This window comes from Phytophthora sojae, assembly GCF_000149755.1.
Source record: "Phytophthora sojae unplaced genomic scaffold PHYSOscaffold_1, whole genome shotgun sequence".
NCBI classification, from domain to species: Eukaryota; Oomycota; class Peronosporomycetes; order Peronosporales; family Peronosporaceae; genus Phytophthora; species Phytophthora sojae.
The window spans coordinates 4,968,541-4,993,880 of NW_009258115.1; the positions used below are offsets into that span (position 1 = coordinate 4,968,541).

The 25,340-nt window shown below is 56.1% G+C and overlaps 8 protein-coding genes across 8 annotated transcripts; 3 read left to right on the top strand and 5 right to left on the bottom strand.

Annotated features, from left to right (window-relative positions):
* Positions 1 to 599: 599 nt before the first annotated feature.
* PHYSODRAFT_321646 (family 3 putative glycosyl hydrolase) lies at positions 600 to 2,865 on the bottom strand (the record flags this gene model as incomplete). The annotated part of the gene is made up of 5 exons (XM_009516912.1): positions 600 to 770; positions 818 to 928; positions 966 to 2,088; positions 2,130 to 2,737; positions 2,788 to 2,865. 5 exons carry the CDS (start codon positions 2,863 to 2,865, stop codon positions 600 to 602), a joined length of 2,091 nt encoding a protein of 696 aa, XP_009515207.1.
* Positions 2,866 to 3,944: 1,079 nt separating this feature from the next.
* Positions 3,945 to 6,239, bottom strand: PHYSODRAFT_467917 (family 3 putative glycosyl hydrolase; the record flags this gene model as incomplete). The annotated part of the gene is made up of 1 exon (XM_009516913.1): positions 3,945 to 6,239. The coding sequence occupies one exon, from the start codon at positions 6,237 to 6,239 to the stop codon at positions 3,945 to 3,947; it is 2,295 nt and encodes a 764-aa protein (XP_009515208.1).
* A 1,171-nt stretch (positions 6,240 to 7,410) lies between these two features.
* Positions 7,411 to 14,179, bottom strand: PHYSODRAFT_554256 (hypothetical protein; the record flags this gene model as incomplete). Its single annotated transcript, XM_009516914.1, has 6 exons — positions 7,411 to 7,818; positions 7,921 to 9,504; positions 9,565 to 9,694; positions 12,682 to 13,109; positions 13,195 to 13,539; positions 13,616 to 14,179. The coding sequence occupies 6 exons, from the start codon at positions 14,177 to 14,179 to the stop codon at positions 7,411 to 7,413; spliced, it is 3,459 nt and encodes a 1,152-aa protein (XP_009515209.1).
* A 154-nt stretch (positions 14,180 to 14,333) lies between these two features.
* PHYSODRAFT_321651 (hypothetical protein) lies at positions 14,334 to 15,548 on the top strand (the record flags this gene model as incomplete). Its single annotated transcript, XM_009516915.1, has 4 exons — positions 14,334 to 14,615; positions 14,650 to 14,995; positions 15,074 to 15,317; positions 15,416 to 15,548. The coding sequence occupies 4 exons, from the start codon at positions 14,334 to 14,336 to the stop codon at positions 15,546 to 15,548; spliced, it is 1,005 nt and encodes a 334-aa protein (XP_009515210.1).
* Positions 15,549 to 15,572: 24 nt separating this feature from the next.
* Positions 15,573 to 18,536, bottom strand: PHYSODRAFT_343685 (hypothetical protein; the record flags this gene model as incomplete). The annotated part of the gene is made up of 10 exons (XM_009516916.1): positions 15,573 to 15,866; positions 15,936 to 16,175; positions 16,244 to 16,846; positions 16,920 to 17,058; positions 17,125 to 17,208; positions 17,286 to 17,432; positions 17,523 to 17,732; positions 17,828 to 17,937; positions 18,014 to 18,096; positions 18,172 to 18,536. The coding sequence occupies 10 exons, from the start codon at positions 18,534 to 18,536 to the stop codon at positions 15,709 to 15,711; spliced, it is 2,139 nt and encodes a 712-aa protein (XP_009515211.1). The 3' UTR covers positions 15,573 to 15,708.
* A 200-nt stretch (positions 18,537 to 18,736) lies between these two features.
* PHYSODRAFT_466865 (hypothetical protein) lies at positions 18,737 to 20,760 on the top strand (the record flags this gene model as incomplete). Its single annotated transcript, XM_009516917.1, has 4 exons — positions 18,737 to 19,434; positions 19,510 to 20,359; positions 20,442 to 20,571; positions 20,645 to 20,760. 4 exons carry the CDS (start codon positions 18,737 to 18,739, stop codon positions 20,758 to 20,760), a joined length of 1,794 nt encoding a protein of 597 aa, XP_009515212.1.
* A 90-nt stretch (positions 20,761 to 20,850) lies between these two features.
* PHYSODRAFT_477499 (hypothetical protein) lies at positions 20,851 to 23,298 on the bottom strand (the record flags this gene model as incomplete). The annotated part of the gene is made up of 5 exons (XM_009516918.1): positions 20,851 to 20,922; positions 20,988 to 21,211; positions 21,276 to 22,089; positions 22,158 to 22,261; positions 22,332 to 23,298. The coding sequence occupies 5 exons, from the start codon at positions 23,296 to 23,298 to the stop codon at positions 20,851 to 20,853; spliced, it is 2,181 nt and encodes a 726-aa protein (XP_009515213.1).
* Positions 23,299 to 23,391: 93 nt separating this feature from the next.
* PHYSODRAFT_554264 (hypothetical protein) lies at positions 23,392 to 25,324 on the top strand (the record flags this gene model as incomplete). The annotated part of the gene is made up of 7 exons (XM_009516919.1): positions 23,392 to 24,034; positions 24,100 to 24,319; positions 24,397 to 24,463; positions 24,545 to 24,644; positions 24,723 to 24,795; positions 24,853 to 25,014; positions 25,078 to 25,324. 7 exons carry the CDS (start codon positions 23,392 to 23,394, stop codon positions 25,226 to 25,228), a joined length of 1,416 nt encoding a protein of 471 aa, XP_009515214.1. The 3' UTR covers positions 25,229 to 25,324.
* Positions 25,325 to 25,340: the final 16 nt, after the last annotated feature.

Here is a 25,340-nt window from a genome sequence, read left to right on the forward strand (position 1 = left end):
TGCTGCATCCAGATCAGGGGGAGCGCCTGCAACTTGGAGTCCAAGTACCATTTTGGCCCTTTCATATCGCGCGGTAGTAATGGAGGTCGGGCGAGAGTACGCGTACAGTTGCAGCGACTTGGTCAGTTCGATTGAAAGAGGGCCGCCATATCGCTGCTTCCGCTGAACCGGACGCAAGGCAAGTTGTAGACGAAATGATTCGGCTCACTTTGACTCTGGTGGAATGAAGTGTCGAGGCTGCACAAGCAGGCGATGTCCGTTCGTCGACAACTGTGTATGAAGTGGTACTACTGCACCGTGTACACTGTACAGTACAGGTATCCAGATTTTTGCCTTGATGTGCAAGCCGTGCGTCAAATCGACGGGATCACGTCAGAATGAGCAAGTCGTTGGCTTGTTGGCTCCTGAGCCATCACGGACCCAGGATACGTTTTGGTGCAGCAGCGCGGTCCTATCGGCCTCGTATTGTAAGTGTCATCGCACCTTGTTTGTCGTTTCTCATCTAAAGTTTCACGGAAAAGTTGTATTTGAAGGTGTCAATTTAATCGATGGTCAAATCCTCCTCCTTTCACACCGGAGGCAATCACTCTTGCTGCCCCTTAAGGGAGTCCACTGCCGACGTTGACCGTGCCCGCACCGCTGCTTGTGTCGACGCTGAGCTCGGCGCACAAGGGGTGGGTGATGTTGTTGTACACGTTGCACCACGTCTCGGGCTTGATGGCCACTACGTAGTCGCTGTCCTCGAACACTCGCTTCAACCCCTTGCCGATCTGCGGGTCTACACGCTCAAATCGTCCGTGGTCAGCGTGAACGAGACGTCCATGGACTCTCCGGCCTGAAGCTCGATCTTCTTGAACTTCTTCAGCTGCTTCACCTCCGGCACCGAGATTAGGCGGTACGGCTGGATCAGGAACAGCATGAGGGTCTCCTTACCGGCGCGAGTGCCCAGTCACGGTGGCGGTCACCGTTTCAGCCGCGCTGGTGAGCAGCGTCGTGTCTAGAGTTACGGCTGAGTAGCTAAACTGCGTGTAGCTGAGACCCGAGCCAAAGTCCCATTGCTGCCAGCAGTTGTCCCAAGTACAGCGCGTCGTGACGCGGTGGTTGTAGGGAATGGCGATATTAGCCGGGTCCTTCGGGTACGTGATCGGCAGCCTTCCGCTCAGGTTCACCTCGCCATAAATGATCTCAGCCATCGCCTGACCGCCGAGCTCGCACGGCAGGAGACCGTCGATAATGGCCATTGAGTGGTCGGGGATCGATCCAAGCAGGCGCGGACGGCCCTCAAACAGAACAACGATCGTCTTTGTGTTGGTCGCCCGCAGCGCCTCGATGTACTTCACCTGTCCCTCAGGCAGCGCCAGATCATCAATGTCTCCAGGCTTCTCCGTGTACTGGGACTCGCCGATGACTGCAACCGTGTACTCGTGCTGGCTTGCGAGGCTCACAGCTGTAGCCGAGTCCTCATCCGAAATGGAGCCGTTCGCTAGTAGTCCGTTGAAGTACGTGAACGAGCTGTTGCCGACCAAGTTCTCAAAGCCCTGTCGAACACTTACGCCGTTCGGGAACATGGAGTTGCCAGAGTATCCTTGCCAAGCCTTACTCCATCCACCGCACTGGTAACCAACGTTGTTCGCCGAGTGGCCCGTAAGGAAGACGGAGGCGTCCTTCGGCAGAGGCAAGACGTCCTCGGCGTTCTTCAAAAGCACAATAGACTCGCGAGCCATGTTCAGAGCCGCAGTCTTGTCGTCGTCGCTGCCAACCATGGAGACAAACTGCTCGCCAGGCACCGGGGTCTCGTATAGTCCCAGTTTCAGCTTCGTCTTGATGATGCGCTTTGCCGACTGACGCAGACGAGCTTCATTCTCGGGGTACTTCTCGAGCATGTTTTGCGCGTACTCAATGAACTTGGTGTCGTTGGGCACCATGCTCATGTCAAGAGATGTCTCCTTCAACGACAAGGCCACTGCATCCTCGTAGCTGTTTACGACGCGGTGCCAGTCCTTGAGGTTGTTGATCTCAGCCCAGTCCGAAACCAGGAGACCATCGAAGCCAAGGTCCGAGCGGAGCAGGTCATTCAGAATGCGAGGGCTCGCGATCACGTGATCGAGATGTAGTTCTCCATCGTCGACATGGCGCCAGCCTCAATGGCAGCCTTGAACGGCGGCAGGAAGTAATTCAGCAGGTCGAAGTCCGCCATGATGACGTTGTCGCGGTCGTGACCGGTTGGGGTTTTGGAGTATCCGATGAAATGCTTCATGCAGGCAGCCGTTTGGTTGTAGCTCTGGAGACCGCGGACAATGGCGTCTCCCATCACGGCCGCCAGGTATGGGTCCTCGCCGAAGGTCTCGTACGTGCGAGACCAGAGGGGGTTCTGGGAGATCTCCAGAATGGGGCCAAAGACCCACGGGACTCCAGCCGCTTGGGTGTCACGCGCCGTGATCCGTCCCGTTTCGTAGACGAGGTCGGGGTTGAAACTTGCTCCGCTGTTGATCTGCTGGGGGGAAATGACAGCTCCGTCGACGTAGTTGGCGCCGTGAACCGAGTCGAGGCCGTAGATGATCGGGTGGCCTCCGTTCTCCTCCATTGAGATCTCCTGGATGGGCTTGATAACAGCGCGAAACTCGGACGCGGTCCAGCCATACTTCTCCTCCATGGGTTCGTCCCAGATAGTGTTGAGGTAGGAGCCAACATACTGCTGGGCATACAGACGCACCCAGTCCTCGTTGAGGGTATTGTCCTTGGGGTTCATGACGGTGCTGATGTCGACTTGGTCATTTGACCGATCACCTGCGCCGTCGTGAATCCATCAACAATGGTCTGAGCTCGAGCGTCCAACACGCTGTCGTCTGCAGCAGTTGCCGCCATTGCTGCGTCCAGCACTAGAGTCGCCGCGGCCACAAAAAGCTTGACCATTTAAGTGCGTCAACGTAGCGTCCTCCTTGTGCGGCTTGTTTGCGGAGAATGTACTGCGAGGCGCAGTGAAGAAGTTGAGAAGTGAGCTCGAGTGGGGCACCTCCTCCTGAAGAGCGGCCGATCATAGAGAGCAGTTCTTTGGTCGTTAGTGCCCTATCCAATCGGTTAACGTTGTGAGGCGCCATGTTGGCCGTCCGAAATGCAGGCCACTTTACGCTGTTGTGGAGTCGAAGAGGCTCTGCAGTCCACGAAAATTATCTGTATCGCAAAGGGCTGCAATGTTGGTTGGGGCACATGGATTATAATTCGCATATATAGATGTATACTTCAAGCGGCTGATCCACCCAGCAAGCGGATAGGACACTCTCGGTGCGCTCGGAGAGCCATGCGAATGCAAATCAGTCAGCGCTACGAGAAATCGTAATGGACTCGCAGAGGAGGCGGCCGTAACATCGAAGAGTGAGTGGGTAACTCAAAGGAGCACAAGCGTCTTCTATCTTATGGGGGTGATTTCCAGACAGCAGTGTCGAATCGAGTAGGCGTGGGGATTGTCGCTAATGTTTACCGCGTGCATTGGCACTCTGGCTTTTGGCTAACTGTAATGAATGTTTCGAAGTTCTTCAGTCGACGCCCTTTACGTTTCCTTACGTGTGTGTCCTGTTGTGCAAGTGGACAAATGCAATGTACTATAACCACAGATTAAAGACAACGCCTTTAGCAAAATTGGATGCTTATGCGTAAAGCAGAACCATGAGGATTGCATCTACTCGACTGGCTTTCAGGAGCCCAAACGAACTGACAGGAGTCCCTACCCACGTGGCTTTCTGCTTGCGTGTCTTACATGCAGCTGGGACGCACTATCTCCTGGAAGAACTTGAATATGATTAAGGTAACGCCATCCATGAGCTTGTCCGCTAACGCTCGCTGAGAACGCAGTGAAGGTCAATGAACTTACTTTTGCTATGCTTTCACATTTGAAATGTATTCGTGTTTAGCACGTTAAACTGTCTAACCAGAAGGCTGGTCGATGCTTAGTAGGTTGCCGCCTCCACGGTTCCAGTGCCAACATCAGCAGCAGGCGGTTCCGAGGTGCTAACGCCCGCGGTGTCAACAGGAGGGGCGATCGTAGTAACATTCACGACCGGAGGGGGGAGGCCGAAGTTGTCGCGTCCAGTGTCGATCGAGAACACGGCACACAGCGGGTTAGTGATCTTCTTGTACACGTTGCACCAGGTGTCGGGCTTGATAGCCACAACGTAGGTACTGTCCTCCGTCACCTTCTTGAAGCCCTTGCCGATCTGCGGGTCGTACACGCTCCAGTCGTCCACAGACAGTGCAAACGAGACCTCCTGGGACTCGCCCGCCTGCAGCTCAATCTTCTTGAACTTCTTCAGCATCTTAACTTCGGGGACCGAGATCGTTCGGTACGGCTGCGTAAGGAACAGCATGACCGTCTCCTTGCCAGCACGAGTGCCAACGTTCGTTACAGTCACCTTAGCAGTGACAGTCGCGTCTGCGCTGGTGATCTTGGTCGTATCCAAAGTCACTGCCGAGTAGTTGAACTCGGTGTAGCTAAGTCCGGCACCGAAGTCCCATTGCATCCAGCAGTGGTCGTAGGCGCACTGCGTGTTCACGCGGTGGTAGTACGGGATGGCAATGTTTGCTGGGTCCTTCGGGTACGTGATCGGGAGCCTTCCACTCGGGTTCACCTCACCATAGATGATCTCGGCCATCGCTTGGCCGCCCAGCTCACACGGCAGCAAACCGTCAATAATGGCGCTAGCAGTGTCCGGAAGAGAGCCAAGGAGACGAGGGCGACCCTCGAACAAGACAACAATGACCTTCGTGCCCGTGGCTGCGAGAGCCTCCACGTACTCAATTTGTCCTGCAGGCAGTGCCAGATCGTCAATGTCTCCGGGCTTCTCAGTGTACTGCTTCTCGCCGATGACAGCGATGGTGTACTCGTGCTGGCCAGCCAGCTCCACAGCCTTCGCGAGATCAGCTTCGGAGTATGACCCGTTGTCGTAAAGACCATTGAAGAACGTGAACGAGCCGTTGCCGACCAGGATCTCAAAGCCCTGGCGGACCGAGACACCGTTCGGGAACATCTCGTTGCCCGAGTATCCTTGCCACGCAATGCTCCATCCACCGCACTGGTGGCCAACGTTGTCAGCCGAGTGGCCAGTGAGAAACACCGACGCCTCCTTAGCCAGCGGCAATACACTCTCGTTGTTCTTTAGCAGCACGATCGACTCGCGTGCCAGGTCCAGTGCCACCGCCTTATCTTCGTCGTTACCCACTTGGAATTCAAACTCCGCACCAGGGACTGGCGTGTCGTACAGACCCAGCTTCAGCTTCGTCTTGATGATGCGCTTAGCTGACTCACGCAAGCGGCTCTCGTATTGCGGGTAGCCCTCCAGCATGTTCTCGGTGTAGTTGATGAAGGTTGTATCGTTCGGTACCATGCTGATGTCGAGCGAGGTGTGCGTGAGTGACAAGCGGACGGCGTCCTCGTAGCTGTTTACGACGCGGTGCCAGTCCTTGAGGTTGTTGATCTCAGCCCAGTCCGAAACCAGGAGACCATCGAAGCCAAGGTCCGAGCGGAGCAGGTCATTCAGAATGCGAGGGCTCGCGATCACGGGGTCGCCGTTGATCGAGATGTAGTTCTCCATCGTCGACATGGCGCCAGCCTCAATGGCAGCCTTGAACGGCGGCAGGAAGTAATTCAGCAGGTCGAAGTCCGCCATGATGACGTTGTCGCGGTCGTGACCGGTTGGGGTTTTGGAGTATCCGATGAAGTGCTTCATGCAGGCAGCCGTTTGGTTGTAGCTCTGGAGACCGCGGACAATGGCGTCTCCCATCACGGCCGCCAGGTATGGGTCCTCGCCGAAGGTCTCGTACGTGCGAGACCAGAGGGGGTTCTGGGAGATCTCCAGAATGGGGCCAAAGACCCACGGGACTCCAGCCGCTTGGGTGTCACGCGCCGTGATCCGTCCCGTTTCGTAGACGAGGTCGGGGTTGAAACTTGCTCCGCTGTTGATCTGCTGGGGGGAAATGACAGCTCCGTCGACGTAGTTGGCGCCGTGAACCGAGTCGAGGCCGTAGATGATCGGGTGGCCTCCGTTCTCCTCCATTGAGATCTCCTGGATGCGAGTCACTACAGCGCGCCACTCGGTTGCGTTCCAGCCATACTTTTCACCCAGGGGTTCGTCCCAAATGGTGTTCAGGTACGACCCGACATACTGCTGGGCGTAGGCGCGGACAGCGTCCTCATTCAGCGTGTTGTCCTCTGGGTACATGACAGTGCTGATGTCGACTTGGGTCATCTGGCCGATGACCTGCGCCGTCGTGAATCCGTCGACGATGGCTTGCGCTCGGGCGTCGAATGGGTCATTGTTGGCTGCTAGAATCGCACTGGGAATGCTCAGTAGAGTCGCCACTGCAGCTACGCTGCTAGCAGCGCCCCAGCTTGTCAACATTAGGTCGTCTGGCGTCGAGGGGGTCGGTGCTGTGGTCGGTTGGTCCTTTGCGAGGCAGGAAGGAAAATGAAAAGTGAGCGAACAAGAGTTGCCTTTCTCGTCCAAGCTGCGACGCTCAAGTCGAAGTTCGGCTTGGATCCGTCCTGCTTGTTGTCCTTCAGTCTTCACGTGCCGGCTGGCAGTACAAAGGAGATCCGACGGGGCAAAATTTGCGGCGAAGATCGCAGGGCTGGCATTGGCGTCCACGAATGAACCCCCTCCCCCGCATCAAACAACCTGTTCAATCCAATGAACATCTGCGACTGTAATCTTGCTCTCCGAATCCTTCGCGCGAAAGAGGAGACGAGAAGCCGAAACGGGTTGTCGTCGCAGCCATCGGAGCTCACTGCACCTTGAGGTGATTCCTCAGGGTGTAGTGAGATCAAAATTCTTCAGTGCTCACAAAAAGTAAGAAGTCACTCAGGGTCAAAGCTATATACATGTAGTAGAAGTACGGTAGTGTAAGTCTATTATATTGACTACAGCAGCGAAAGTATAGCGAATGTAGCCGCACCGGGAGGTCACCATTCGGGCTTCAGAGCTCGAACCTGGGTGGACAATACCGAGGACAGCACATTAAAGCACTGGGATTTCGCCTGGATAGACATTTTCGGCGGCCCGTCCTTCTGTCTGCAAAGCTCTCGAGCCAAGTGTCTTTCCAGCCAAAGAGGAAAGCCTTATCTGTTGAGATTTCGCAGCGCGAACTTGTCGCGACTGCAAGAAAATACAGCTGCAGGACACCACCACCTGGAGCAAGTGCCGCATTCTAATGGGGCACATCAGGCTACATGTATTTGATGAACTGTTTCAGTGTACCCTACACTTTTCATTGAAATACAGGATACTCACACTAGTAGTAAGAGTTCGCAATACATGCACATATAGATTCAACGTTAGACGTATGTACAGAAAGCGATAGGCCCAAATCGGGACTATCGTCGCCCCCGATCCGGATACCTTACACATATCCACTCATGATCTAGCGGCGACGCGATGTAGTGCCGTTGATGCCAAAGTTGACCGATCCCGTGTTGAGCGTGAACTGAGCGCACAGATCGTTCGTGATCGTGTTGTACACGTCGCAGTCGGTCTCGGGCTTGATCGCCACGACGAAGGTGCCGTCCTCCGCAACTTGGTTGAAGCCGCTGCCAATCTGAGGGTCGTAAACGCTCCAGTCGTCCGCCGTGAGGGTGAAGGTGACCTCCTGAGTGATACCAGGCTCGAGGTCGATCTTCTTAAACTTGCGCAGCATCTTGACCTCGGGCACCGAGATCAATCGGTACGGCTGGATCACGAACAGCATCACTGTCTCCTTACCGGCGACGGATCCCGAGTTCGTCACGAATACAGACGCAGTGAGCGAGTCATCAGGGCCCGAAACCGTTGTCTTGCTCAGCGTGAGTGCTGAGTACGTGAACGTAGTGTAGCTGAGTCCAGTGCCAAAGTCCCATTGCATCTCGCAGTCAACGTAGGCGCCACTGTCATCAACGCACTTGGTGGTCACGCGGTGGTTGTACGGGATCATCACATTGGCCGAGTCCTTGGGGTACGTGAGCGGAAGTCTGCCACTCGGGTTCACTTGGCCATACAAAATTTCCGCCATAGCTTGTCCACCAAGCTCACAAGCTAGCAAACCGTGGACTACCGCGCTGGCCGTGTCGGGGAGAGTGTCAAGCAGACGTGGGCGACCCTCGAACAGAACAAGGATGACCTTAGTTCCTGTGGCAGCAAGAGCCTCGACGTACGCAATCTGTCCGGCGGGTAAGGCCAAGTCGTCAATGTCGCCCGGCTTCTCAGCGTACGTGTCCTCGCCAATGACCGCGATTGTATATTCGTGTTGGCTTGCGAGTGCCACGGCAGTAGCCAAGTCCTCCGAAGTGTAGTTTCCATTCACGCTTAGCCCATTGAAGTAGGTGAACGAGTTGTTGCCGACAACGTTCTCCAGACCCTGGCGAACCGAGACTCCGTTCGGGAACATATCGTTGCCGGAGTACCCCTGCCACGCCACACTCCATCCGCCGCACTGGTAGCCGATGTTGTCGGCTGAGTGTCCCGTGAGGAAGACGGACGATCCATTGGCGAGTGGAAGGATGTTGTTGTCGTTCTTGAGCAGCACAATCGATTCACGCGCCAGCTCCAAAGCGACCGCCTTGTCGTCGTCGTTACCCACCAGGTACTCGTAGTCGGCACCAGGCACTGGGGTCTCGTACAACCCGAGCTTGATCTTCATCTTGATCACACGCTTGGCCGATTCGCGAAGCCGAGACTCGTATTCCGGGTAGTTGCTCAGCATTTCCGTCGCGTAAGTGATGAACTCCGTGTCGTAGGGAACCATGCTCATATCTAGAGCTGTCCGAGTGAGCGACAGCCGAACAGCCTCGTCGTAAGTGTCCACCACGCGGTGCCAATCCTTGAGGTTGTTGATCTCAGCCCAGTCCGTCACCACGACACCATCGTAGTCGAGGTCGTTGCGTACGAGGTCCTCGAGAATCTTCGTGTTCGCCACCACAGGGATGCCGTTGATGGAGATGTAGTTCTCCATCGTCGACAGTGCGCCAGCAGCGATCCCTGCTTGGTACGGCTTCACGAAGTTGTTGAGGAGGTCGAAATCCGCCATGGTCACTCCGTCGCGGTCGTGTCCCGTTGGTGTCTTGGAATACCCGACGAAGTGCTTCATGCAAGCGGCAGTCTGGTTGTTGCTTTGGAGGCCTCGGATAATTGCGTCGCCCAGCACCGAGCACAAGTACGGGTCCTCGCCGAAAGTCTCGTAGGTGCGAGCCCACAGCGGGTTCTGCGCGAGATCGAGGATAGGACCGAAGATCCACGGGATCCCGGCAGCCTCCGTGTCACGGCCAGTGATGGCTCCCACTTGGTAGACCAGATCCGGGTTGAAGCTTGCTCCGCTGTTGATCTCCTGGCCGAAGATGACGGCCCCGCTCACGTAGATGGCGCCGTGCACCGAGTCGATGCCGTACACCATCGGGTGGCCACCGTTCTCTTCCATGGTGATCTCCTGAATGCGCGTGACAATGGCGCGCCACTCGGTGGCGTTCCAGCCCCACTTTCCGTCGATCTCGCTGCCCCACGGCGTGTTCAGGTACGACCCGACGTTCATCTTGGCGTACGTGCGCACCGAGTCCTCGTTCAGCGAGTAGTCGCTGTTGAGCACCTGGCCGATGTTGATCTGCGTCATTTGGCCCAGCACTTGAGCCACGGAGAAGCCGTCGACGATTGCTTGGGCTTGCGAGTCGTACACATCGTCGCTCAGAGCGCGGGTGTCGACCGGGAGAGCGGAGAACGTTGCAAAGCACGCGAGCGCAGCAGCCCACGACGTCAGCATTGCAGTTGGAAGCGCGAGGTTTGAGCTGCACCGATGAGATTGCGAAGTGAGTTAGGAATGGAGCGGAGGCATGGCGATGCAGGCGGAGGGAGGGAGGTCCGCATTGGAAGACATCGACGCTCGCGTGGCCCAAGCCTAAAGCCTGTCTGTCCTCTTTGGGGAAGACGTGGTACGCGCGCGGGAGTTGCTGGCGTTGAAGCTGCATTGCCGATCGTGCGGGCGCTGAATGACTTGTTTGCTGCTCGATGCCGGTCACCGGCACGCCTGTCGGAGGGATGCTTGCGGATCTGATAAGCTAGTCGCGTCTGGCACAACTGGCGAGATGAGATTTCCGACTATTAAACTATGAGGTTGATGTTCTTAATACACTCCAGATACTTTATTAGGTGCGATATTTAGTGTTAGAGGAAACACTTCAAGTTGATGTGGTCGCCTGGGACTTTACGAGCAATCTACAGTATTCCCTTGCAGGTGCGAGCATTAGTCAGGGCACAGCGTCATGCCCGATCATTTACTGCCGCTTAAAGGGATAACTATCCGTGACCAGCGAATTGGGCTGATCGCGCTCACTGCAGTAGTGAACGCGATCGCTGTAGTGATGCTACAGCTGGGATGATTTCACCGGGCCAGTGTGCTTGCCACTCGCAGTCTGTGAGTCGCAGACTGGTCTGGCGGTGTGATCGCGGGCACCTACCAGCTGCCCGAGGAATCAAGTTTGGTGGGACCTTCGCTGCCATCTCTCCTGGGCTTCAGATTGGCACAAGCACTACATGTATAGTGAATCTCGCTCGACCTTGCGCAGCGCATCCAAGCTTTTTTTTTTTCAAGGCAAGTTGTTAAGTGCCTCACTGCCGGATCTCTATCAAAATGCTGGCTTCTGTCGTGGTGGAGGTCTGTGCAGGCTCGATTTGTGTCTACCGCAGCCGGTTGCAGTTCAATGTCTGCCCCATGTTGAAGCGAGCAGGTCACCCGGGCCAATCGTTTACTGAGCCATGGTACCTCCAGGCTGGAGTCCAGCAGTGACCTGCTCGTTGACCTGGTCGGAATGCAACCACTGGCATCAGAACTTCGGATTCAGAAGACGCTTGCTGGAATCGTGCTTCGGAATGGCATCGCCACCACTCGGGTCCAGGCAATAAGACGCTTTCTAAGACTTCGTCCGTTTCATCGTGCGATGGTGTGAGGGCGAGTAACGAACTACGAGCTTCCTATCGCCAGTCGATCGTAGCGTAGCGCAGGCTGCACCATTCGATAACTGCTGGACGCCGTGCGTGTGTTGCAACATGCGCGAGGCTTCATGGGGCCTGAGTGAGCACAACGTGCAGCTTGTGTTCCTCTTCACCGTCATCTACTGGTCGGCTAGCAGGTGCGCAGCAGATCGACTGACACAAGTCACAAGTCACTGTCGTGTCCGAGCTGACGTTGCCATCTTAGTATCATCTCCCAGCAGGTTTTGTCGGGCTATGTCTACGTGCTGACAGCCTCGAACGCCCCAGTAGGCTTCGTCAAGGGCATCCAGGGTCTAGTCCAGCTACTCTGCGCATTCCCAGCGGGGTATGCTGCAGACTGCACGCGTCGAGATCGCATCCTCATCTTGGCGGGCATTGTCGGTGTCGTCGCTTCCGTGCTGACGGCGATGGCTTTCGAGTTGGCCGATATGCTGCTCATTTACGTCGCATTCGGACTATGGGGAGCCTTCACCGCTTTCCAGAGTTCTGCCATGGAGGCGCTGTTTGCAGACTCAGTCCCAATGGGGCAAAGATCAGCGCCGTTCACGCTGAAGTACGTCATCCGCAACGTGGCGCTAGTGCTGGGACCCACCAGCGCTATGTTGCTGCTATGGAAGTATGGCGATGTATGGACATTGGCAGCGTTACGGCCAGTTCTGCTGTTCGGTGCGTTCATCGCAGCAGTGTCGATGGTGCTTCTGTTCCAGTTCAACGACGATCTAGCGTTCGAGAACCGGCAGTATGTGCTTGCCATTGAGCGCGAGCTGAGCTCAATTGAGCGCAACTTCACCTCCGAGTATAGCGACCGAGAGAGCTCTGCATCTGAGCAAGGCGCGAGCTTTTCCCGCATGCAAATGACTTCAAACAGTGAGTTCTCTCAGCTCTTGCGGTCATCGAGGGTGCCGTCAGTGAACAGCGGCTACTACTTAACCGCACCACTAAGGAGCGACGACGACGAAGATGTTTCAGTTCGTCCCGTAATGGCCTGCTGGGGGATGCTCGACACCGCGCATGTGCCGTACTTGCTGTTTGTGTCGGACTTCTTCGTGAGCAATGGGACGGGACTCGTCACTGCGTTCTTCCCGCTCTTCTTCCTCCACGAATACGCGCTCTCTCCAGTCCGAGTGCAGACGCTCTTTGCTCTCCAGCCGCTGGTCATGGCGCTGCTATCGTTTCTATCGCAGATGGCGTCAAGCACTACGGGGCGAATGTCCATGGTTGTGGTCACGCGCGTGTTGGGAACTATCAGCTTGCTGCTAATGGCCGTCTCGCACGATGTGGCGGACCAGAGTGTGCTGTTCGTATTCCACGGGGCGTTTATGCAGTGCACGGAGCCGCTGCGACGTTCACTTCTGATGGATTTCGTGCCAAAATCCCATCGTGCTCGTTGGAACTCGCTGGAGGGGTTGACGGTGGCCTCCTGGGCCGGAAGTGCTGTCCTCGGAGGTATCATAGTCGATGCATACGGCTATCGGCTGTGCTTCATTGCAGCGGCTCTTGTATACGTGTGCGGTATAGCTCTCGAGATGATGCTCATTCCGTTAACTCGGCACGCGGCCGAAACACTGGAGACCTTGAATAAGCCTCAACGCGATGAAGATAGTTAGCTAGTGAACACGTCGGGCAGCTACTTGCTTCAGAATCCTTGCAGAGCCGATTTAAGAAATCATTTATTCGTCACGCAATTCTCCGTCTCAAGGCGTGATCTGCCAATGCGTTCTCAATATACTCGCAGTTTACAACCGTGTTCTTTAATCCGTGCGCGATGAGGAAGTTGGTGAGGGCACGAACGTTCTTGGGATCATACGTAACTCCGTCATTTAGTTCCAGAGCGATCTGAGTGCACAACTGCAGCTGAGTCAGCTCTTGACTCGGCGTGGAAGCTGGCGAACGCTTTGTAATCGCGAAACCTCGGACGTTGTGCGTTAATCCACGGAGCACCTTGTTCTTGACTTCGATGGGGGCTGCGTGGGAAACCCGAATCACGACGTCGCGGTCTGCCTCCACGTAGCGCCGAACGACTTGCCTCATTTTCACATCTGCTCGAGAGGTATTCGAGTAAACCTCCTTCGTGAACTCCTCAATAACGGTGTAGGGCTCATCCAGGCTCTGCTGATCGTAAACCGAGCCATCGCGACAACGTGAGCATTAGGACCTTCACAGTTCAGTCCTCACATGCTTTGTTTCGACGCACCTTTGCTGCCTTCTCGTACAAATTTCCATACGCCATGTGCTTCTCCGCCCCCTTGAAGTAATCCCAAGAAGCTTGAGCTGTGTCTTGCAGTCCGAACGGCAGGTCCTTGTAGGTAAAGAACTCGAGGTACTTCCCGTCCACGCCCTCCCGCATATGCACGTCACCGATCGGGATTGACATTGTCGCCAACCCGTTCGCCATGAAAATGGAGTCCACATCTCGGTACGCCTCGTCCAAAAGATGAAACAGTCCGCGGAAGTCTTCCACGTCGCCACAGAAATCCAGCACAGCGATCGCTGGGTGGTCGACACAACACTGGTTGATCAGCGACGCACACTCATTATTCTACCAGCCACCAATGACAGAAAAGCGTTAGCACCAGCACTCTCTACAGATAAAACCTCCACAGCCGGAGCCTCACCAATTGCCGCGTTCTCTTCCGAATCAAGACGCCCAAGCTGTCCGCCACCTTCCTCTGACGCTCCACCGCCAGCTTCAGCCTCACATTATCGCACTCGGCCTGCTCTCTTCTCCTCCGCTGTCTCATGGCCTGCTCCTGCCACAAACTCGGCCTGTGCGTCTTTGTATTCACCGGAACTAGCGCCTTCGCTCCGTTCTGATGCTTCCGAGCCTGCAGGACCTTCAGGTTGAGCTGCAGCTTGTCCATCTGCTCGCGCAGGAACGCGATCTCCCGCGTCTGCTCGTTGCGCGCGCGGTTCGGGTCGCTGTAGATGCCAGCCTTGCGCAGCAGCCGCTTCTTCTCGGCCTGGCGTCTCCGCTTCTCCTCCCTGGACAGAGGCCCCACTGCACCGCCAATTGCCACTTCATTACTAAGAGATACAGAGGTTTCTTGACGGCGTTGAGTAGGTAGTTGATTTAGCGAGGAGATGGCGTCGCCGGTGTTGAACTCGAACTCGTCCACGAAGGACAGCGCGGCCTCGAAGACGCCTTCTTCTTCTTCGTCCTCCTGCTGGAACAACGCCATCGCCCGTCACAGTGAGTCAGAAGGAGACTGGTACACTGTACCTCCCATAAATGAGAGTGCTATTGATTGGCTGAAATTGTAATATTGAGAAAGTTCGATCACATTGTAGTGTACGCCCAGTTGCCACTTAGCTCCGGACCCGACCCGACCGACCATGGCGTCCTCCGTGCCGCCCACCAGCGCCGCCAGCCTGAACGTGGGCTGGGACCCGTCTCCGCTGTCCGCGGGCGACGACTTCGACGCCAACTCGCTCATCGAGCGCACGCAGGAGGTCAAGGTGGACGTGAACGACTACTCGCGCTTCAAGGACATCGGCGCCGACCTGGACGACGACGAGGACAAGGCCAAGCAGACGCAGACGCCCGCCAAGGTGGCGCCCAGCGCGGACTCCACGTGCCGCAACTGCAGCAAGCCTGGGGCCAAGCTCAAGTGCAGCGTGTGCAAGAAAGACCGTCTACTGCGCGCGCAAGTGCCAGGCCAGCGACTGGCAGTTCCACAAGCGCATCTGCAAGAAGCCCGAGCCCCCCAAGAAGCCCGAGCCGCCGCGTCGCCCGCCCACGACCAGCTCCAGCTCTAGCTCTAGTTCCAGCTCGACGACTGCCGCTTCTTCGGCGAAGAAGACGACGTCGACGTCCAGCAGCAGCAGCAAGGCCAAGAGCTCGAGTGGATCGTCGGTCGTGGTGGCGGATGAGCCCGATCTGCCCGAAGACATGCGCGGCTACAAGAACGGCCTGCCCTACTTCCACCGCGAGCTGTCCAAGGAGGAGAAGAATCTCATTGGAGACATCGCACCCCAGAAGATTTGCGACCAAGCCGGTTGAGGCGTCTCGTGCTCAGCATGACGGCTCGGCGTGGAATACGGCGGGCACGTTCAAGGAGCGCGTGGTGACCAAGTGGGCCGAGGACAAGTGGAACGAGATTTTTACTGGTGCCACCTACTCGGAGGGCAATCTCCAACCACGCTGAAGCAACCGGAGAAGATCACCGGCGACGCCAGCATCTGCGTTGTGCGAGGCAAGAAGCGTTATCTGTTCGACTTCAACTTTAAGCTGCCCTTTGAAGTGTCCATCAGCGGCGGCAGCATGTGCAAGGGCTCGTACGAGATGCAGGAGGACATTCGAACGACGAGGACTACGAGGTACGACTGCTGCATGTTCCGCTTGATAGTTTTTCTTTTATTCTTGTCGTAGAACTAAGCTTATGGTGTTGTTTTTGTGGTGGACAGATCTCGTGCAGGTTGACCAAAAAGCCCAGCAGCGCCACCGAGCAGAGTGCCGTGCAGGCTTTTGTCGCTAAGAAGGGCAGCGGCCTGCAGAAGGAGCTCGTGCGACTCATCGGCGTGTTTGCGAACGACTTCCAGCAACAATAGATAGTGCCACCAAGGCGAAAAAATGAACAGAAAAGGCGAACCGTGTTGATACGAGGATACTGCACGTTTACTGCATGTAATACAGAACTTGTCATCGTTTTCCTTGACTTCCAGTAGCGTTTCCTCTCCGAGAACCCAACTGCTCCAGCTTTTTGTCCCATCAAGATGCCGAATACAGAATTTGCGGCGCCAGGTTGGGGCTAATCGCGTGCTCCGACGCAAGGCTTTGGCGAGCGGCAATCATGCCCATGTGGCAACTCTGGAAAATGTCGTATCCTTCCAGCAAGCCGTAGATCGTCCCGCCAACCATGCTATCGCCTGCAAGCAATCAACCACCGGAGTCAGTCTCACTGTCTAAATGAAACGCTTAAGCCTTTGTGTTCGTACCTGCGCCAGTGCAGTTGGTGACGAGGATTTCCACGCCGGGCAAATGAACCATCGTGACAGAGTGGCCTCCGTGGACATGGTGCATTCCCCAAATGTCAACAGGAAAACCGCATTCGTCGACAACCTCCCGCAGGTCGCGAATAGACACATTGATCGAGGCAACCAGCACGCCGTGCTTGCCAAGAGTGACCAACACGTGCTTAGACTGCTTGGTGTCGCCGTTTGCCATAGCAAGCAGAGCTGGGAAAGTGTACGCACGAACGTTAGCAAGCTTACTAAAACTTTTCAAAACCGGCACGAGTACATACCTGTGATAAGATCGTTCTTCAGCTGAGTCATTTCCTCCTTGGGGATGATACCTGACTCCTTGGTTAGTGGGAACCGCTCATCAGTGCTCTCTGAGCTTACGTTCGCGTCCTCAAGCTTTTGTCGGATAGCCTGGCTGATTGCGTGCAGTTCATCAGCGTTTGGCGACATGTACTTCATCCAAGATACGCCGTCGCCCTCCACAACATGGAGCGCTTTTTGAACCGAGGTGGGCTCGAACCAGGTGTCTACGCCGAGACGTGCGCTACGCTTGAAGAGATCTCCAATAGTTCGTGGAGTCAAGTTGCCGTCCGCGACGATCAGGTTCGCCTTATCAATCGTTTTATCCGAGATGCTGCTACTCTCAATCGACTCAAACGCGCTCATATCCGCAATAGCAGCGTCCATGTCTCCAGTTGAGTCGAGTACAGCGGAATACACTGCTGTAGCAAGCTTGTCCGAAACGGTAATGCCACTGGTGTCCAAGCCAAGCTTCTTTAGGTTCTCCAACAGAACAGACCCGGGCGCATCATTCCCCACTGAGGAAACAAGTAAAGGATCCAGCCTGAGCCGATGCAGACATTCAGCAATATTCCTTCCCACGCCTAAAAGCCACAGTAGAAGCATCCATCATTAGCCATAACGTTGCGCTGGACCAGTTGAAGTCATCAACCTTACCACCACTGGACTGCTTGATGGTTCCAATGTTTGAGGTGCCGCGGATTAGTGGCGAAGCAGACGAGCTGATGATATCTAGAACGAGGCCCCCAACAACCAGAACGCGTTTACGGTCGCCGGATTTGGTCGAGGAAGATTTCTGCCACAACACACAAATGCATCTTGTAAGTTCGAGACAGCAGCAGCGGGCAGAACTTGAACCTACCTTTGCAACTGGAATGGAATACTCAGTCTTAGTAGTCGGATCGACAACAGCGCCGTTTTCCAAGTCAAACAGAGCGCACGCAACCTGCACCAAATGACGAAGATGGGGTCAGCAGGTGGTCATGAAAAACATATCACAGTAATTTGTCAGCAAGTATTCACCTGACTCCCGACAGTCGCGTTGTTGTTCACCAAGTCGATGTTAGACGTAAGTGATACGCCTTGGGTAATCTCGTTCACTCGCTTTAGCAGGTAGGGCGTGACAGCCTGACCGTGGATGTTCTTCTCTACGACCTCCTTGAGACCAAGCTGATGTATCCACACCATTCCAAGCATTTAGCTCGCTGCATTCACACAATACCGCGGTACAATGTAAGCGAAACGGACGCGGATTCTTACCTCAATGGCCTCGTTAATCACCTCCGTAGGCACTGGTTTTGGGTTAGGAACAGCAATGATGTGGCCGTTCGGCAGCTCCAGTGCCTCGCTTTCATGGATCAAACGCGCAATATCCTGAGGCGTATCTCGACGAAGGTGAGCCTTCTCGCCGCTGTCCTGCGTGAAAAATGCTGGGAACTGGTCCGTCCTGTACCCGATCACCGGTACGCTCTGCAGCACCAGAAATCACGTCAACACGATACAATACCCAGCAAGAAAATCAGCCTCGGTTTTCTTCAACATGGCCACTCATTCACAAACCGCACGTGGGTCTCCAGGAATTCCAACGTGCGCGGGATGTCGAGAATGGACTTGATGCCGGCGCACACCACCGCCACCGGAGTCCGCGACAGCTCCATCAAGTCCGTCGAGATATCTTCATACAACGGACTCGCTCGTTAGCACCAAACATACAAACGAATAATACGGTGGCAACTGCAAATGCATCTCACCCATGGTCTCCTCACAGAAGCGGTGCACGCCTCCGATGCCTCCCGTCACGAACACCTTGATCCCCGCCGCATGGGCAATGCGCCTACACCATAAAGAACCCACACCCATCATTACAACCTACTATCCTGTAGTCATAGCTCGTCCGTAGCCGACTCACATTGTGCTGGAGACGGTGGTGGCGCCCACCACCTTCTTGTCCGTCACGGTGGCCGCGATGTCCCTCGTCGAGCACTTCTTCGCGCCGGCGCCGAGCTCCGCCAGCTGCGCCAGGTCCTTCTCGCCCAGCCCCACCTTCAGCGCCCCCTCGGCGATGCAGATCGTGGCCGGACACGCCCCGTGCGCACGCACGATCTCCTCCACGTGCTGCGCCATCTGCAGGTTCTGCGGGAACGGCATGCCGTGCGAGATGATGGTGGACTCGAGCGCCACCACGGGCCTCTTGGCGCGCCCGTACAGCGCCTCCGCCACCTCCTCGCTCAGCGCCAGGCGCTGGCTCAAGGCCGAGCCGCTGCGGCGCCACATGCCGACCAAAGAGTCCTCGTGCGCTTGTTGCGGCCGATTGCCAAGTGATGGGTATCCTTGGGCACTTCAATTAGGTTCGAGCGTCGATCATGCACGGTTTATGTGCTTTTAACCTACGTGGCCCACCCGCATTATGTACACCACACCAATTATTGCACGAGTTGGCCGAGCCACCATAGATCCCCCGCCATTAGACTGCCATGGGCTTCGCGCACTCGCTCGAGGTGCTGTACGCGCTGCTGCGGCTGTACACGGGCGGCGTTGCGGCATCTCCCGCCTTGTCGGACCTGCCCTACCCGCATCTGCAGCAGCGACTGCAGCAGACGCTGCGCGCGGTGGCGCTCACGGCCCTCGGCGCCGTCGTCCTCCCGCTGCTGCTGCTGGTTCTGCTGCCGGTGCTGTCTCCGCTGGAATTCCCGGGATTCACGACGTTCCTGTTGGTTGTGGGTCTTCTATGGACCGCCACCGTCGCCCACCTGACGCTCAGGTTCGCGCTGCTGCCCACGCCGCGACGCGCGGAGGCCGAGCCGGTCGTCAGCACTCGCGGAGGACTGCAGACTGCCGTGTGCGCGCTCGTGGACGTCGTGACGCGCGTGCGTAAGCAGCCGCAGCTGCCAGTGCTGCTGCTGCTGTGTGTGCTGCACTCGTACGTGTGGAAGCTGACGCTGTACTATGGCATGGCGACCAGCGCCCAAGTTGCAGCGGACTTCGGGTCCTTCGCAGTCGCTGGCGGCCTCGTGACGTTCGTGTCCTTTGTGGTGATGGAGACGAGCTTGGCCCAAGATCCGTTCGTGCTGGACCCGCGCGCGGCCTTCGTCAGGGAGATGCAGAGAGACGTGGTGCGCGCGGTGAGACGCGGAGTGCTGGTGTACATCGCTGGACGCGCGCTGAGCTGGCTGTTCGGTGGTAGTGGCGAGCTGGAGGTGCAGGAGACGGAGACGGAGGCCGGCTTCTTCTCGCTGCATGCGCCCAGAGTCACGTTCCAGGTTACTACCAGTGTGCTGGAGAACCTGGCCATTCTGAGCTCCGCCTCGGTGTTCCGTATCCTGCTGTTCCGCGCGAGCTACCAGGTGCTGGGCGGAGCGTTTGGCGACAGCAACAACTTGTGGGACTCGCTGGCAGCCGTCAAGCCCAAGGAAGGTGATGTTGCGAGCGCGCTTTTCGCTACGGATGTTGCCGCCAACCCGCAGAACAGCACGCCGCTAAATGAACAGTACCTTCAGGCCCTGCACAAGCGCATGGACGCGGCAGTGAAGCAGATCTCGGACAAGAAGACGCCCAAGGCTCCTGCGGACGCCGAGGATGTGGAGACTCTGGATAGTTTGTTCAAGTTTGAGAACCTGTCTGGCTGCAAGTTTGACGCCGCCGCACGCGAAACGCTGTTCTCGTCTCGGGATCGATGGAACGCGCTGTTCAGTTCGACGACCGCTGTGGTCGATGGATTCACGCTCATGCTGCAGCTGCTGAACACGCTGCCCGAGAGGAAGGACTCTGCTGGAGACAACTCTTCCACGGGTGCGTTGGCTCTCGAGCAGTCCGTGGTTTCTCTCCTACGCTTCTTGAACTCGCAGCAGGACGCCCACCCGCTGCTCCTGCTTCACCAGTACCCGCACTTGGCGAACCTCCGCATCTCCTCCGCCAGTGTGAAGTCGCCCATTAAGTTTTTCGTCGAGTCCAAGCTGCAGTTTGCTATCCGCCGCTTCGTGATGGAAGAGGCTCGTCGGCGCGTGTTCCAGCGGGCGAAGATCGTCCGCGCAGCCGAGTCTTTGCTGTGCCACCTCGTGAGTGTCTCGCGTGCGGAGGACAAGCAGGGATATGTTCAGGTATGTTTCGCCTTGTTGCCGTTCATGTCAGAATTCTTCTGATGCTAATCACTCTCCATGCTTTTGTTTTTGTCTGTCACAGCACACTGTACCCGCTGTGCTCTCATCACTGATGGAGTGCCGCCATGCCTTGGAGGCGTACATGGAAACGTGTCTGAAGGAGAGCAGTACGACTGATGTCTACGTGCAAGAAGCGACTGCCCTAGCAAAAGGTTGGTTAATGTGTACTTATCCTCGGCTGAGTGACATTGTTGACTAACTGATGATTTTGTTTCTGTTGCACAGGAATCGACAGCGGTATTTATCGCATCACAGAGGTATTTCAAGGCGAATTGTCCTTGTTCGAGTTCCCTCCGGCCGTCAAAACGGCGTTGCTTGCGTACGCGAGCTTCGATGATTAGAGAATAGTCTGGCGATGATGATTCTGGTAATTCAAGGGCACCATTGCTTTCCATTGTTGCATCTTTCCTGCGAGCATGTATCCGCTTTGTTTATTGCTCGGGATCTTGGAAATCGAAGTTGCCTTTCGCCAACGCTGCGACGAAGTCGTTCATTGCAATGCACTAGGTAAAGCAGAAATCATTCCGTCAGTCGATATCACCACAACAAGTATGTGCATTTTGCTCACCTGCTCGTCCACTGCGGCGCTCGGTGGTATCCGTTGCATGGCCTGGATTGCTGCAGACTGGCACAACGCGATCAATGACGCCGCATTAGCACCGTTGGTTTGCTCCACGAGTTTAGCGAGGTTGACGTCTTGGCTCCACGGCATTTTATTGCGCTGGATCTCCAGGATGGCCTTGCGCTCGCTGGCGTTGGGCAAACCAACGTGGACGACATTCTCAAAACGGCCTGGTGCGGGCACAAGAAAATGTTAGCATTCAGATGGCTGGCTAAACTTCATGAGGAGGCGTACCTGGCTGGAGGAATGCTGGATCAATTGCAGACAAAGCGTTCGTTGCAGCGAGGACAAATATCCGGCCTGTCGAAATACTGCCCATTGCTGAAGATGCAGCAGCATCTCCATGAATTTCGTTGTCATCAGATACAGCCTTCAGAGCATCGAGCTCCATCAGAAGCTGGGAGATCATCCTAGACGTTGTTTGGCCGGCAGTCGACCGATTGCCAAAGAGTGACTGGAATTCGTCAATGAAGATCATACAAGGACTCAGTGCGCGAGCCGTGTCGAACGCGCGCGTGATAGCCTTCTCACTCTCGCCAATTTCAGCCTTCATGAGGTCGCTAGCTGCCAGATTCAGAAAGTTGCAGCCACTTGCCTTGGCTGTTGCTTTTGCGAGCATCGTCTTTCCTGTACCAGGAGGCCCGTGTAGCACCATACCCAAAGGCGGTGAGATCCCCATGCGTCGAAAGACATGCGGCTTCTCCAGTGGCCACACGACCATCTCAATTAAGTTTTGCTTGACGCGCTCTAGGCCGCCGATGTCGTCCCACGATACGTCAGGCACGGAGGAACTGAGAGTATCCGCGCCATGGCTCGTACTTGAGATTTCGCGTGCAGCAGCGGCGATTTCCGACTCAAGCAGGGTGACACTGATGTCTTCGCTGCCGCTTTGTGGCAACCGCATGCAGATTTGTTGAGCGATCGCAGCAATATTGCTGGGCCTCTGCCCGTACCGGACAGCCAAAGACATCAAGAATTCGGGTCGCAGTGCATTCGAGGACGGGAGTAGCGACGTTAGCAAGCCCAGCGTCCATTGCTTGTCAGGAACCTGTAAACATATACACACCCAACAATAAGATCACCGAAATCCTGATGGCTGCAGATAAAATCACTTACATCGAGGAAAACTTCTTCGGTGAGAAGCTGCCGCACTTTCGAGTGCAAAGTAGCAAGGACTGATACGGTTCCAATGACAGCAACACGAACAGACTCCGACTTCTCTGTGAAACACACGTCAGCAAGACGTGAGTTTATAGCAACAGCAATAGCACAAATTGAAGAGATACTTACGAATGCTTTCAAGGCAGTTCACGAGGCGACAGACAAGTTTATACTTGGTCTCGTCAAGTGTCATCGGGAACAGCAGCTCCAGATCCTCCAGCAGCAACACGCACGGTTGAATCCGCAGCGCAACCGAAAAGAAGTCTTCCAGCTTCAGTTGTGGGGAGGCCAGCAAGCCTCCATCTAGCATAAGCAAGTTCGCCCCAAGCTCCTCCGCAATCTGATGCACCAACGTGGTCTTGCCGGCACCATTCGGTGCATGCAACAGCAACGAGTGAGGGGCAGCAATAGCCTTCGCCGCTTCATCTGAATCGCGATCCACTCCACGAAGTGCCATCGCCACCAGTTCTTTGAACCCTCTCGCGTGGACGCCTACAGGCTGGTAGCTCCATTTCCTACTCGTCGGTGCAGTCGAAGCGGACGGGAACACCAGTACGAGAGTTTTATCCGTCACGACTCCACCGTCGTACAGTAGATCAGCGTCCTCCCTATTGCGACCACGGAAATAAGCTTCGTACGTCCATTCGCCATAATCCAATCCGTCACTTTGTAGAGCAATGATGCCAGTTCGTCCGGCGAGAATCCGCCTACGCAGCAAGCTCCTGACGAACGGGAGTGCAAGCTTCGGCTGGTTGTCACTGGCGGGCGCCAGTGTCAAGTACTGCACCACTCTCACCGCCGACGACGGGACGCACCCCATCTCCATTTTACCTCCTGTCTCCACTGCATTGCTGCAGCCTTCTACGCCTCCGCCCGCTCTGTCCTCCGGCCAGTGGTCAATGCGGACCTTCGCAGCTCCGTCCTCCGTCAGTTTTTCATCAATTTCCAATCGAAAAACGCGTGGCCGATGGGTCTCGCAGCATTGCAGCGATGCATAGCACCCCCACGACGCATCCAAGCTCCTGAACGTCTTCAATGACACGTACGCGGCGCTCGTGGCGCTGCCGGACGCCGCCACTTCCACCTCCACCCGCATTGGTGCAAATTGCAAAGTATCCATGTCACTAACAGTCATCATAATCCCCTCTTTAGTGACACCCTCGCGCCACACCAGTCGCACACATCAACAATGACCTGGATCGTGCCCAAGGAGGACGCGGTGACGCTCGGCGAGCTGCACGGCGAGCTCTACAGCGTCTCGCAGCACGATGACGCGCACCTGGGCGACGAGTTCATCCGCCGCGGCGGCCGCGTGTACCACCCGGCGCGTGTGGCGAGCGCTAAGCCGCGGCCCTTCGGCCAGAGCGAGTCGCTGACGGATGAGCAGGACGAGGAGCTGGACTCGGGCGCGCTGCGGCTGCTGAAGCGCACGCTGCGCAGCGCCAGGAGCTTCCTGATGGACGATGAGCTGAAGCTGCTGAACACGGCGCTGGAGGCTGCTGGGGGCGCCGCGCAGAGGCTCCTGAGCGCTGCGACGGGCGCGGAGGACGAGGAGCTGCCGGAGCCATCGGAGCTCGTGGCGGACTCGGCCACGGGCGAGAGCATCGTGGACCTGAGCTGGCACCCGACCAAGAACCTGCTGGCTGTGGCGCAGCTGGACGGAGTTGTCGCGCTCTACCACGTGGAGAGCGCGACGTGGGACGCGCGCGTGCTGGAACACCCCAGGCAGGTGGACGTTGGCAGCATTGAGTGGGGCAAGTTCACGGGGGACACGCTGGCCGTGGCCTGCAGGTCGGGAGTGTTCCTGTGGAAGGTGCCGCAGAAGAAGAAAGGTGGGTGGCTTGAGGGTAGTATGTTTGGGGATGAAGTGGGGCTGACTGTTTCTATTGTGGCTTAGAACCGGTGCTGCTGGAGATTTTGAAGCACCCGAGCAACGCCCCATTCAGCCAAGTGAGCTGGAACGCGGACGGCAGTTTGCTGGCGGCTTTTGGAAAAGGATCGAGGTCGGTGATTGTGTTCGACGCCATCTTCTCCAGGAAAACCGAGCTGCAGAGCCCGTACAAGCTGGCGGCGCTGCATTGGTCGCCGACTGGCGAGTATTTATTCGTGACCACAGAGTAAGGACTACCGTGTTGTGCTTTTAGAGGAGGCGTACTGTGTGCTGACGCTGTCTGAAATTGCGTGCTGTTGCCAGGAGTGGCGTGTCGTTGATGTGGGAGACCCTGACCTGGAAGAGGGAGACGTGGGAGATTGCCGCCGGGGTATGCTAGCAGATTCGAGTTGATGCAGTCTCTGTGACTACTGTGCTAACTGTGCTGCTCCTTGTAAAATGTATTTTGCAGGGCTGTGGATGGTCGAGTGACGGCAGGTGCATGCTCGTGGCGCTTCGGAACAGCGACCTTCTGTATCCGTACATTTTCCAGGATTGCCCTCCATCGATAGGTATGTGCTGCTGGTAGCGTTGACGTCATGTGCGAATAGGAAATACTAACATATTCAACTGTGTATTTGCTGATACAGACGCACAGATTAGTTCACCCGCTCTCGAGTTCGCTGAGAAGGAGCTGTTTTCGCTGGACCGAAGCACGTCTGCGTACGTTATCGCTTAGCTTTCAATACTCGGGCTCAGTTGCTGACATACTTTTTGTAGCATTGTTGGTGGCAAGGTCCAAAACATCGCATGGGATCAAAGTGGAACAAGGGTAGCAGTCACGTATAAAACTACTGCATCGGGCTCTCACCAAGCTGGCACCTCGAAGTTGGTCGCCATTTTCAGCGTGGCTTGGCAGCCTTTCCTGATTTTCACACGCAGGTATGTGACTCTTGATGGATTGCGACATAGTGGAAGCACACACTAACGTGGGAATGTTGACAGTGGACTATTGCGCGGACCTCCTAACGCCGGCGTGCCGCGAAAGCTTGCATTTGCCTCAAACTTCAAGCATGGAGCACTGTTGAGTGTTGCCTGGAGCAGCGGCTTGATCTCATTCCACCCGTTCTATTTGCAAGACCCCAAAGCGCCGTAGCTTCTTCCCTAGTGCATCGTGTTAGAGGACATTCACGCAGCTGAAGGACGAGGCAGCATCAAGACTAAGCGTCCAAATTGAGAGCTGCTGCATTGCAATGGTGTTCATATAA